General features: G+C 33.3%; 1 protein-coding gene across 1 annotated transcript; it reads left to right on the forward strand.

Moving 5' to 3' along the window:
• The first annotated feature begins 536 nt into the window (after positions 1-536).
• Positions 537-12,486, forward strand: LOC129760674 (uncharacterized). Its single transcript, XM_055758329.1, has 2 exons — positions 537-1,285; positions 11,664-12,486. Exons 1-2 carry the CDS (start codon positions 982-984, stop codon positions 12,395-12,397), a joined length of 1,038 nt encoding a protein of 345 aa, XP_055614304.1. The 5' UTR covers positions 537-981; the 3' UTR covers positions 12,398-12,486.
• Positions 12,487-12,996: the final 510 nt, after the last annotated feature.

Consider the following 12,996-nt stretch of genomic DNA (forward strand, 5'->3'; position numbering starts at 1 on the left):
GCAGCGCGATACCGACGCCGGAATTTCTCGGCAGCTAACAAGTTGCTAGCAAGCTAGCATCTTTTGGGTGGCTTGTGTTTCGCGACGCGAAATAGTGGCTTGGAAACTTATTCCAACGGATCGAACGGGAGCACTTTCGCTGTGTATGGGATGCGAATGTGTGCAGGGAGATGTTTTGAATTTGGTCGACAATCATTGGGGGAGTTGGAGATGGGGCTTAGTGGGCTTAGTACGAAAACTTCTCAACGTTATTTGAGGGAGCGAGCGTTTTGAGTTCTAGCCTGCGAATGGTTGGGAATAGGACTCAGATTTCCTTTGTCTCTGGTAAATTTTTTTTGCCTTGCTGGTCGTTTATCAAGTTTCGGTTTTCGGATCCCTTTTGAGACCGAACCGGGCTGATGCTTATACGTGATAGCTGACTGGAGAGTTTGATTCGGGCCCATGTTGCACACAATCAAACCTTGTTCACCACTACCAACGTCATCGTTGATGATGATGATGCTGCTGTTGATGAGTCCTTGTCGTCGGCTCGACCGTGCTTGGATTTGCTTTGTCGCTTATTCCCCACAGCAAGCCACCCCATTTCGTTCAGCTTTCAAGCGTATCCTCCTCCTTCATCTCCTTCCCATGGTTCTTCCAGGACCTGGAACGAAATCCCGGATGCCGAACCCGATAAGGATGTGTAAGTGTGTGCTGAACACAAAACTGCACATTAAGCACTCATTCGGTCCGGTCCTCTCGCGGAAACGCGCTGAAAAAGCAGTAGGCCGAGCCAGGCAGGAGCGTGGCGAATTTTTTTTCTGCAACTCGTCGTGGCCTTCCTAGCGCACAGGATTCTAATTTTAGCAATTTCAGTTCGGTTCGGCTATTACGCGTCTAGTTGACGTTTTGTAAGCCAGCAAGTAGCAAGCAATAAGCGTCAGTGTCAGTGGCAGTACCGTTTGTTCGGTTTGTTGTTTTTCGCTGCTCCCCGAAAAGAACATGGAATCGATAAGTGCCGAGGCGCGTGGTGAAATCTATGAGAAGCTCTGGAGCTCCCGGGCTCTTTCGCATCAGTTCGGCAGCCCTAATCCTGCTTCGAAAGGTGCTGCGGGTGGTGGTGGTGCAAGAGGTGGAGCTGGCGCGGGTGGTGGGGGACAGCAAGGATCGTTGACCAGCTTCCGCATAGATGAGTTCGTCAACGTTATCAAGCAGTTTCCCATCATCTACAATCGGATCGATAAGCACAACAAGCAGGAGTATTCCGAGACGTGGGACCAGCTCGAAGCCATCTTGAAAACGCCCAGTAAGTATTTGGGCTTGATTGGGGCTTAAGGGTTGACACTTTCAGCTTAATGTTGTTAAAATGTCGTTTTATTATTATTGTTCAAACTGATTTTCGAGCAGCGTGATAAGTATAGGGTTACCATGTCCTGCAATGTCAAAAAGAGTACGTTGAAATCGTCATTTTTAAAAGAAAAATGATTCACAAATATTCAAAAACCTGAACCTTTAAATGCATAGTGTTGTTTCGAAACAACACTAATTAAAATCCATATATCTCAATGACTAGTGGATAGTTTTGACTTGAGTATTACATATCTACATATTCAGAAAACATATATTTAAATACATTTTTTCATATAAAAACAATAAGCCTATGGTTATTCGTTTTATTTGAGGAAAAAAAATGTTCTTGGAAAATTGCTGTTTTGTTTAGATTTGGAAAACCTTACTTACAAATTTCTAATCTCAATCAATCACAAACATCTTTCTGCACCCAATGAACAGTGTTTGGAAAAAATTAACAAAATATTATTGAAATTAATAAACAATTTTGAAAATTATTTTTCTACTTGCATAGAACTAAAGCTAACGGCTTCAAACCTATTCAATTGTGTTATTCAAATTAAAGTACAGATGATTATGTTACTAAATAAATAAGTGCTATTCTATTTTTTTTTAAATCGTGCATTAACTCTCATCCGTCCTTGAAATTTTTACCCGTTACAGTCCCTGGAGTGTCAATTTATCACTCCTGACTAAAACAAAAATATCTCTCTTGTTTTCCGGCCGATTTTTACAAAATTTTGAGTTTTGGATACTTCGTAATGTAACTCGAATATGTTTCAAGACAATATCCAACTACAACACTGTATATCAACTACGGAATGCTCAAAAACCTTTCACTTAGTTTCCAAGAAAACTGAAGTTAGAAGCTACACGTTGCACATAAGGATATAATTTTGTTGAATTATTTCTAAGGTCATGACCACAAAAATTGTAAAAAAGTGGTGTAAAAATCGTTTCAAATTTATCATATTTGTGTGAAGTATTGCAGCGCTTATGTAGTGCATCTTATCTATAGACTCAAAAAATGTGCCAAATTACGTCAACTTTCCCATCATCATTTCAAAATTTATCAGGTATGACTTTTACTATTTTGACGGTTCATCGATAGAAAATTACGGTTTTTCACCACTTTTTTACACTTTTTGTGATTATGATCATAAAAAATTTAAAAATATGTATATAAATATTCAATGTACTTATAGGCAATGTGTAGCTTCTAACTTCAGCTTTCTTGGAAACTAAGTGAAAGGTTTTTTGAGCATTTCATAGCTCATCCGCTGTCTTTTTAGGTTTGTTTTTTTTTTTTCGAATTTATCTCTCGCATTTCATAGATCATCTGCTGTCTTTTTTTAAGTATGTTTTTTTTCGAATTTTTATTTTTAGAATAACGGAAAACTGAAGTGTTGTAGTGAAAATCTGAAGTGGCATTATGCCTGGGAAAAAAAATTCGAGATGCATCACAAGGTTTTCAAAACTATAAATTTCGGAAAAACCGGTTGAGAAACAAAAGAGATATAGCGGTTTTTAGCGAGGATTGCCAAATTGACACTCAAGGTCTGATTAGAGAGTTTTTTCTTCTGGGCTTTAAGGGTGCGTCCATAATAAAAAGTTATGATGCAAAATCAATGATTTCAAGAATTCATTGGAAATAGAATTATTCGGATGCACCCGAATAAAGTTACAAGCCGCCGAACTTCCAAAAGCGGTTTATTGACACTCGATAGCGGATTAGGGTTAAAGGGTTGAAGCCATAAACAGCTCGCAATTTCTTGTAAGTTGTGTGACTTACAAAAAGAAAGTTTTTCCTTAAATTACTCCTTTAATTCCTTCAATTCCGTATGAAAAAATTTATTTTATCATTTTTTCAATACTTTCGTAAACGTAAAAGGCTCTTAAAAAAAAAACATGTTCTTGTATATATTGCTTACATTTGGGTGTTAAATGCATATTTCATGGCACTAATCGCTTTCTTAGTATGGTTTGAAATCACGAAAAATTGTATTAATTCTAAGTTATCTATAATAGAATACATTTTTTTGAAGATGGCTGATATTATCCAGCGGGTTAAGAAATTGATTACTCGATAATCACCAAAAAATAATCAACAAAGGAAGATTCAGAAAAATCGACTGTGATCAATACTGATTTACAAAAAGCCTTTTTAAAAACTGGATATCTAGGCTGGATTTTATTCAAGAAAAAGAATAACAAATCCAAAAATTTTGACGCATGTGCCAAAACCTTGGCATGTTTTTTACGTTCTTGAATAGTTTTGAAATATAAAAAAATATGAATTGCCCTAAAAAAATTACAAAAAACACCAAAACTTAATATAAATAAAAAATAATTACGAACAAAGATTAAAACTGACATAAAAAACTACAAAATTATGTAAAATGTCAAAAATTTCTAATAAAGGCCCATTTACACCTTGATTTAAATAGCATTTGATTAAGATTCCATCTAATGGTATCCAAACTTTCAAACATACAACAGCATTCTTTCCAAATCATTGCATTTGGAAAGAACACGAACTTCAAGATTTGAATGAAATAAATAAGTAGGTTAATAAATAAGTAGGTTCCGGCCTTGTCAATGAGTGTTATATTATTTCAGTAAAAAAATTCAAGAATTGAAAATAACAAACAAACATAAAATTAGAAGAAGGTGAAAGATTTAGATGAGCGAAAGAGAAATTATGAGAAGCATTTTTATCACATACTTATTTTATGTTCAGTATAAGTTTCAGTTTGATAAGAAGTGCCAGGTATAATTGACATTACCTTAACTGAATTAATTAACAAGTAATAATTTACTAAGTTTTCCAACTTTTACAGAAAGTAGCGAGGAGAGCGCGGTAAAATGGGGTTTCTCATTGTCTTTGTTAAAAAAAAACTTGCAGTATTATAGCCTCGCGGTAAAATGAATAGGGAAGCTTAGATCTTAGCTGTTCTATGGATTAAAATTAAATAAACACGGATGTTTCTGCATTTGACAGATCGGACCACCTTTGGTTTACCCCCCTTGACTAAACCGTCAAAGGAACCAAAGTGAGTGAATAAATTAAATTATTTGAAAACAAATCTCTTAAAACCACACATTAAATATTTGTTATTTAAAAAAGTTGGTTTTGGTAGAGCTTAAACTCCACGAATCATTTTTTAATCGTTAGTTTTTTTCGGAAAACAGATAAGTAATAACATAGTTATTGTTTGTTGAATTTTTCTGTAAATATAACATTTGCTGTCAATCAATCATTGATTAATAACACTAGTTTACAGCATTTTTGAACTCAGTAAACTGAAGGTCATTTCCAATGTAAAATCGGGCGCTGAATCTGAAAATGAAGTTCAAAAAAATCCCAGTAGAACCATTTTTGAGTTATGCTCCAAATATGAAATTTCGAAAAAAATAAAAAAGCTCTTGTACTTAGATTATAATATCTTGGACGGCATAATAGTAATTTGAAATCCCTCTTTTGCATATTGAAGGTGAATAAATTTTCTACCGATCATCTAAACACTGTTTTGCGTTTGACCAACAGTACTGCTGATATTAGTGACTTTATGAGAAAAAAAAATTATAAAAAACGCATTTTTTTAGAGAAAATTTTGTTTCAACGAAAGTTTTAGACTCGATGGTAGCATTTAAAAAATCTGATTTTCTTTTGTGCTTAAATGTCAATTTAAAACAAAGATTTCAAGTGGTTATTTATCAAAATCGGTTGAAAATTGAAGAAGTTATGGCTACTCTACCATAACAGTATTTTTTGCAGTTTTTAATAATTTAACGAGCCGCAGTACACTTATCATAGTATAGGAAGAATGAAACAAGATAAATCTCACTCGCTCCAAGTCAAAATTATGTATTAGATTACCAGAAGGTTACATGCCAAGTTTCAGGAAGATCTGACCATAGGGAGGGGTTGCTTAAGTCTCAAACGTGAATAAAGTTTTGAGGTATTTTGCCCGAAAGGAACGAAAAATACTGGTTTTTCATCAATAACTTCTTTCATCTCTTGCTGATTGTTTTTTATGGTTAATTTTCTTAAAGCCTAAGTTGAGACAAATATTTCACCCGAAGACTGTAACTCGATTGGATTTGAAACAGAAAAGTTATTGCCGTTCAAAGATTGTATTTTGGTCGAAAATTGTCGTATAAAACGCAATGCGTAAAAAGTACTCATTGCCGTGTTGGACAAAATTTGTGGCCTTTGAACCGCAATAACTTTTCTGTTTCAAATCCAATCGAGTTACAGTCTTCGGGTGAAATATTTGTCTCAACTTAGGCTTTAATAAAATCAACCATAAAAAACAATCAGCTAGTGATGAAAAAAGTTATTGATGAAAAACCATTATTTTTCGTTCCTTCCGGGCAAAATACCTCAAAATTTTATTCAGGTTTGAGACTTAAGCAACCCCTTCCTATGATCAGATCTTTCTGAAACTTGGCATGTGACCTTTTGGTAATCTAATACATAATTTTGACTTGGAGCGAGTGAGATTTATCATGTTTCATTCTTCCTATACTCTGATAAGTGTACTGCGGTTCGTTAAATTATAAAAAACTGCAAAAAATACTGTTATGGTAAAGTAGCCATAACTTCTGCAATTTTCATCCGATTTTGATAAATAACCACTTGAAATCTTTGTTTTAAACTGACATTTAAGCGCAAAAGAAAATCAGATTTTTTAAATGCTACCATCGAGTCTAAAACTTTCGTTGAAACAAAATTTTCACTAAAAAAATGCGTTTTTTTTAATTTTTTTTCTCATAAAGTCACTAATATCAGCAATACTGTTGGTCAAACGCAAATACAGTGTTCAGATGATCGATAGAAAATTAATTCACCTTCAATATGCAAAAGAGGGATTTCAAATTACTATTATGCCATCCAAGATATTATAATCTAAGTACAAGAACTTTTTTAATTTTTTCGAAATTTCATATTTGGAGCATAACTCAAAAACGGTTCTACTGAGATTTTTTTTAATTTTATTTTCGGATTCAGCGCCCGATTTTACATCAAAAATGTTGGTCGGTTAATCAAGTTCACGATTTTTTTAAAATTTTGTAAACTAGTGTAATCAATAAACTTTTTCATTGACAAAACTCTAGTCAAAAAGTTTCATTTTAAAAGCGATTTATAAATTATTGACTGAGAACAGTGGAGAAATTTCCAGATCGAAATACTTCTTCCATAAAAAATATGATTCTTAAATCACCGAAGAAGTTGTTTAACGTTTGTCAAAATATCAAAACCTACAAAATGGCTTTGGAAAGATTTGGACAGAAATATCCAATAATTCATCCCTAATTCGCTCTAGAGAATAAACATGATTCTATAAGATATCAAACGGTCTGAAACTTCAGACACCTTTAATGAAAAAAAAAATCTTCGGGGAAACTAAGTTTCTTAATTTTGCAACATTATATTTTTATGGATGCTCTTTAAAAACCCACACAAAAGACTTACTTATGGAATCTAGAATTAATGACTTAATCAAATGTGATTTCCAGATTGTATTCAGCTAAATCGAGAAAACATGCTTGTGCTATCACATGCTCGAAAAAAATAAGCTGAAATTAAAAGTAATACATTGCACATAGTTTTTTCGAAATCATTCACAAAATCATCAACACGCTGAATGTCTCAAACTGAACCTCTCTTTGTAAAATTCGTCTTGAAACTGACTCGTTTTTTTTCTTCTTCCAAACGCGTCCGTCTTCTCTCTCTCAATTTCACCTCTCCAGCAGAATTTTTCCCTTTAAACGCCTCACACATGAGTATTTCACCCAAAAACCTGGCCAAAACTCAAAACTTAAATTTCATTTGTTACTTTTATGTCGATGTTTGTTTGATTTTTAAATAAATTTAGCATCATGTACCGGTTATTTTTTTTGACATCTGATTTGTTTATAATCTGTAGCAGCTGTCGAAACTTTAGTATTTTTATGAGATAGAATTTTTCTATAAATCGTTGAATCAGCGCGACTAATTCAAATCTATGAATAAAACTTTCTTTAGTGACTAAAATGAAAATAAGAAATAGAGAACTTCAATGGGGGGATGTTAAATAATTTTTAGTATAATAGATAAAAATCGATGATTATAGAAACAGTGTATACAGCTTTGAAAATTCTTTTATTTATTTTTTGTTTTAAAAGTTGATTTTTTTTAACAAATTAGTGTTATTGTTTATGTTTCAAGCAAGTCCCGGCAAAACGTTTAATATCATTTGAAAATTGATAACTTCAAAAATCATGTGCAAAAGAAAAAATCGGCAAACTCACGCAATTTTCATATTTTTTGAGTTTGAAGTTTAAAAATATTGATAGTTTTTCCCCACAAAATAGTCGCCTAGTGCTTCGTTTATTTTAAATTTAAGCTCAGTGAAATTCATGTTCGTTTTTTAATACGTTCAATTGCTGTTTCACTTTTAACAAAAAATAAGAAAATTCTAGATTTTTTTTTAATTTTATAACTTTTTTAACCTGGATTACCTATCATATAATATAAATGTTAGAAAATTTCGAAAGGAAAATTATGGAAAATTACGAAAAAGGCAAAAAATATATTAAATGATCTTTAAAACGTTATATGAGTCAAAATAAACTCTTTTATTGCCTTCAAACCTTAAAAATATTTTTGGCCAACTTTTTCTTCTACGTACTCTTGTGTTCGCCTCTTAAAGACGAGTTCTGTCAATAGAAGGGTTTATCAATTTCCTTTTTTTTTCTAATTCATAGTGACCCATCACACTTCCCCAAACCAAAAAGCTCGATTTCAGCCCCCTGGTAATGAATGCTAACTTTTCTCAGCATGTCTGGCAGCAAATCAAGGAAAAACTTAATACCCAAAAATGCGGACAAAATTTTAATCCTTTCGAAAGATCGAGTATTGATCTGATGAAAAAACTACGATAAAAAAAGACACTAAGATTACGACTAAAACTACGTAATTTATAATAAATTAATTGCTTATAAAATTTAAAAAAAGCACTGAAATAAGTGAAAGATTTTTATTTTTTCAGGAAGGAACCAATGAAGGTAATTCGACATTGACAAAAACTAGTTGTACTGGCGCTGCGCATTAAATGGTGAGATTGATGAATATTTTGACATCGCAAACCCGCATTGAATCTTAAGTTTTGATTCATGTTTGAAGAGTGTAATTTATCAAAAACATAGGTTAAAGTTTGTAGATTTTGAAGGATTTGTGGATACACCACGCCACGATATACCGATATACCACGCAGCGGCAATTTGCTGAGATCATTGATGTATTGTAAAAACAGTAAAGGTCCAATATTGCTGCCTTGTGGGACACCAACTTCCAAGCTTCCTAGATGACAAATTGTTTCCTGTTAGCCAAGTAGCTGCGTATAAGATCGTTGGCTAGGCTTCTTGTACCATAACACTCCATTTTTTTAAGTAATATACCATGATTAAGAGTGTCGAAGGCCTGCTTAAGGTCTAGAAATTGTCCACCCACGATTTTTTCGGCGTCTATTTTTTCAATTGCAGAATCAGCATTTCGCATGTGGTTGTAAGCCTACTTGATCCAGATTTAAACCCATATTGAAGGTTGTAGAAAACGTCATTTTCGTTTTGAAAGCTGTTCATTCTGGTTATTAAAAGCTTCTCGAAACCCTACTAAAATGCTTTAAGTTTATATGGGGCGGTAGTTATTTACATAGAGTGTATCGCAAGACGTCAATATTGGAATAACTCTAACTGTCTTGAGCGTTCAGGGTAGATTCATGTCTCTAAAATCTTGTTGAAGTATTCCGAGAGATTTTTTGCAAAATGTATACTATGATGTTTCAGCATCTGTGATGAAATATTGTCAGGGTCACTGCTTTTTTTTTCTTATTCTACGATTCGATGACTTTCCCAAACAGGTGAAATAATTGTTAAAGGTCTTACATAATTCATGTTGATTTTCTAGAAAGTAGTTACCAGCTCTTAGATTGATTTCAGATTTGGTTTGTGATCTTCCGAGTATTGAGTTGACATTTTTCCATGTTTTTGAATCTGACGTGTTGCTCATAATATTCTCGTAGTAGGATCTTTTACATTTTTTTTTTTGCAAAGGTCTACTTTTCTGGAAATGTGATTTAGCATTTCTTTTAAATGTACATTTTCTGGATGTTTTTTTTTCTTTTTAAGATAATTATGTTTTAGTCTGATAAGGGTTGGTTTAATTTGGTTGAACATCTACTTCAAAATTTAATTAATGATTTTCGAAACTCATGCGTATTTTTACATTTCTTTTTACATTACATTTCATTTATCTTTCTTTTTCCGATAAATTCCATCCTCGCGGATGATTTGTTTCTAGAAATAGCTCTGAGTTTTTGTTTCTTATTCAGATTCGAAGCTCTTAAACTTTATTATTAAGCTCAATTCAAACATAACAAAGCTTCAAAACTGCGATATAGACTCATCATTCGAAATTTTTAATTTTTTTTTAGATTTGCAAGTCGGATCAGAAATACACAATTTAAATAAAGAATAATCATTGAAACCCAAAACATCCGAATTATAATTAAAGATTCATGATTAAGGGCTCTGAAACCGATTCAAATTCTGCGCACATATTTCTTAATTCAGATACCGTGTTTATGTACATTTCAGAAAACATATTGAAATTCTGGAAAGATTGAAATTAAATTTTTTTTCATAATCCAGAATCAGATTCGGCTCGTAAATGAGTTGTACAATCTGAATAAAATGATCAAGATGACTATATCGGTAAAGAATTTTAATTGCAAGAGATCACAGGTTTTTAATTCTGATTGTTAATTTGATTATAAAATTCAACCAAAGTCAGCTCGTTTGCACAATTCACCTGAAAATTGACAAAAATTAAGTAGAATTTGAGTTCATTTTGCAAGTTTTGCCTTCTGAACAACTTATATAAAAAACATTCACAGGAATTTATTTCTAATGAAAGTAATTGTTATATATTTAATTGTTCAACAATATTAATATTGCGGTTTTTTTCAAGAATCAAATTTCAAACTAAAATCTTTAACTAGGATTGAGTTTGCATCAATCCGATTTGAACCGCAAATTTTTAATCTTCTGATTCTACTTTTGAAAATTGAATTTATTTTGAGATTTTTTTTAAATTGAGGGCTTTTTTTAAAAAAAATATTGTAAATTCAAATTAAATAAACAACATTAAGCTGGCCTGATTACGCGGTTTAACCCAGACTTCCTCGGAAATAAAAAGATGGGAAACAATCGGCCCAGCCCGGTTGCCAAATTTTGTTGAAAAATATTTTGATTTTGTTCATTCCCATTGATTGATTCATTGACAGTTTTTTTTTTGGAAAATCAAACAAAAAAATCAAATTTCGTCATTAGGTTATCTTTTAAAATTGCCCAAAATTGAAATATTTCAAGCTAGATTTAGTATAATAAACATAAACGATATTTTGGGAGCCTGAAATACGTGTCAAAATCGTTTATGTTTTTCTATGAAAAAAAAAATTATTAATATTTTTTTTTCTTGATTTGAATAGTTTCTCGATTTTTGTGAAATTATCCCAGCCTGGATACGTTGGAAGAACTTCTGACAATCTTTGATTTTGATGCAAATTTTAAGATTTCAACCATCGATGGAAGTAAGTTTCCTATTTTGTTACTTTTGTTTAGCCAACAAACGAGAGAAAAAAGACTGAAAACTCATACTTCAACCGAAAATTGAAATCTGAAACCTCGATCAGAAAGTGCGTTGTGATATCTGATTCGCAATTAAAATCTTAACATCAGATCTTTTGAGGCCCTGATATATTCAGTACGGATTTTCGGCGAACATTCCTATCTTTTTTCTCGCCTTGTTCCTGTTGATGGTCCTTACAAACGGGAGATCGTTTTCAGCTTCTCTGGCTCCATATTTTCTTGGAACACTGGCTTTTCGAGAGATGGCTCTCCCAGAATGCACAATCCGTAAGATGATGCCACTGTGGGAAGTCAGATTTGCCAATTTTATATTTCGCTTCTTATAAATTTTTCAATGAATTAATTCAATTTGTTACCCCTCTATTTACATATTTCGTGAAGATTTTGACATATGAGAACATTTTCGCATTTTATAAATATATTTAAAGAATTTTTATTTTCTGCTTGTTATTTTCATTCTGTTAATCTTGCAAATTGAAATCAAACATTATATGCTACCATGAGGATTTGTAGGAAATTTACACAAAAGTATGATGATCATCAAAAAAAAAAGTGCTCCACGAATTTTCAATGGTTTTATTCGTTCAATGTTTTAATCAATATATGCATTCAATCTAATATCAATTTTTTTTCCACAGAAAAATTCCTGATGATGAAATGGAAAGGATTGCGTGATAATTTTCGCGTTGAGCTGAAAAAAGAATTCTTCTCCCCACCGGAGAATCGCTACGTCTCAAAGTGGGTCCACTACAAAAAGCTAGCCTTCCTGAAGGAGCAAGTCCTACAAACGCTGGACCAGAAACTGGACAACGACAGCCACGATGAGCTGCAACAGATTATGCAGTTTGTGCAAAATGCAACCCAAGAGCACAATGCTACAAGCCGCGGAAATGAACATTCGTACGCAAATGGGGAGCTGGACCCTCGGGAGCTGGGAAGCGTTAAAGTTGAACAACAGGACGATGAATCCCGGGAAGCGTCCGAAGATTACTCGTTCAGCCATTTCCAAGATCCGGAAGATACCCATCGGCTTCCGGAGATTACGATTACTCCGAAGATTGTAGTTGAACCTGCCAGCAACGTTGGGCAACAGCAGCATCCCATTAATCTTCAGCGGAAACGACGTTCGGAAAGCGTGCAGATGGAAATTCCGGTGGCACCGCCAAAGTACCATCATTCGGAATCGTTGTCTCCATCGAAGATGGAACCATTCGGAGCCGTTCCACAGGACGATGACTATCACTTTTTGATGAGCATTTATCCGTACCTGAAGCAACTCACACTTCCGGTTAAGCTCAAAGTCCGACTTCAAATCCAACAGGTTCTCTTCAACGAGCTGATGAAGGAAACTATCGAAGATGAGGATGATTAACTGTAATTTTTTTGTTTTTATTTTTATTATTTTAATCTTAAGTTTTCTTCAGTATACTCAAAGATCTGTGCTACGTGAATTGAAATCAATGATCTCTCTATTCAACCTATTTTAAGGGTTTTATATTTAAAGATAAATGTTTAAATTATTATAAGTGGATGATTTAATTTTGATGACAGCTTCCTTATGAATTTTGCAACAATCAATAATTTTTAATTTTTGTTGAAATAATTTTTTTTCAATCCTTACCGTTTTTAAAATTATGATTCAAGAATTTAAAAAAAATCTTTTCATGAGAAGTTATGTTTCATTTCTCATTCGTACGTAAGTAACGCAGCCGATTCATGATGGCTGCCGCTGCAAGCTCGACCTATCAGTTTTTCGATGTTTTCCTCAACCGGTTCAGTTTGCGATATTTTCTCTACCGATGCACTGCGCAAGTACTGGTCCGGAACAAAGAAAACCCAAACGAACACCACCTTGGCCGGCTTTTCCGAAAGGAAAAGTGCACTTTTTGCACAGCCAACAGCTGATTTTCGAAGAGAGAGAAAATTTTTAAAAGAGAGAAAGAGAGTGTGTCGGTCAGCAACCTCGTGACC

This window comes from Uranotaenia lowii, unplaced genomic scaffold (genome assembly GCF_029784155.1).
Source record: "Uranotaenia lowii strain MFRU-FL unplaced genomic scaffold, ASM2978415v1 HiC_scaffold_72, whole genome shotgun sequence".
NCBI lineage: Eukaryota > Metazoa > Arthropoda > Insecta > Diptera > Culicidae > Uranotaenia > Uranotaenia lowii.

Coding starts and splice junctions, on each gene's coding strand:
- LOC129760674 (XM_055758329.1), top strand. CDS start 982: ATGGAATCGATAAGTGCCGAGGCGCGTGGTGAAATCTATGAGAAGCTC. Junction 1,286..11,663: donor AGCCATCTTGAAAACGCCCA/GTAAGTATTTGG, acceptor TTTTTTCCACAG/AAAAATTCCTGATGATGAAA.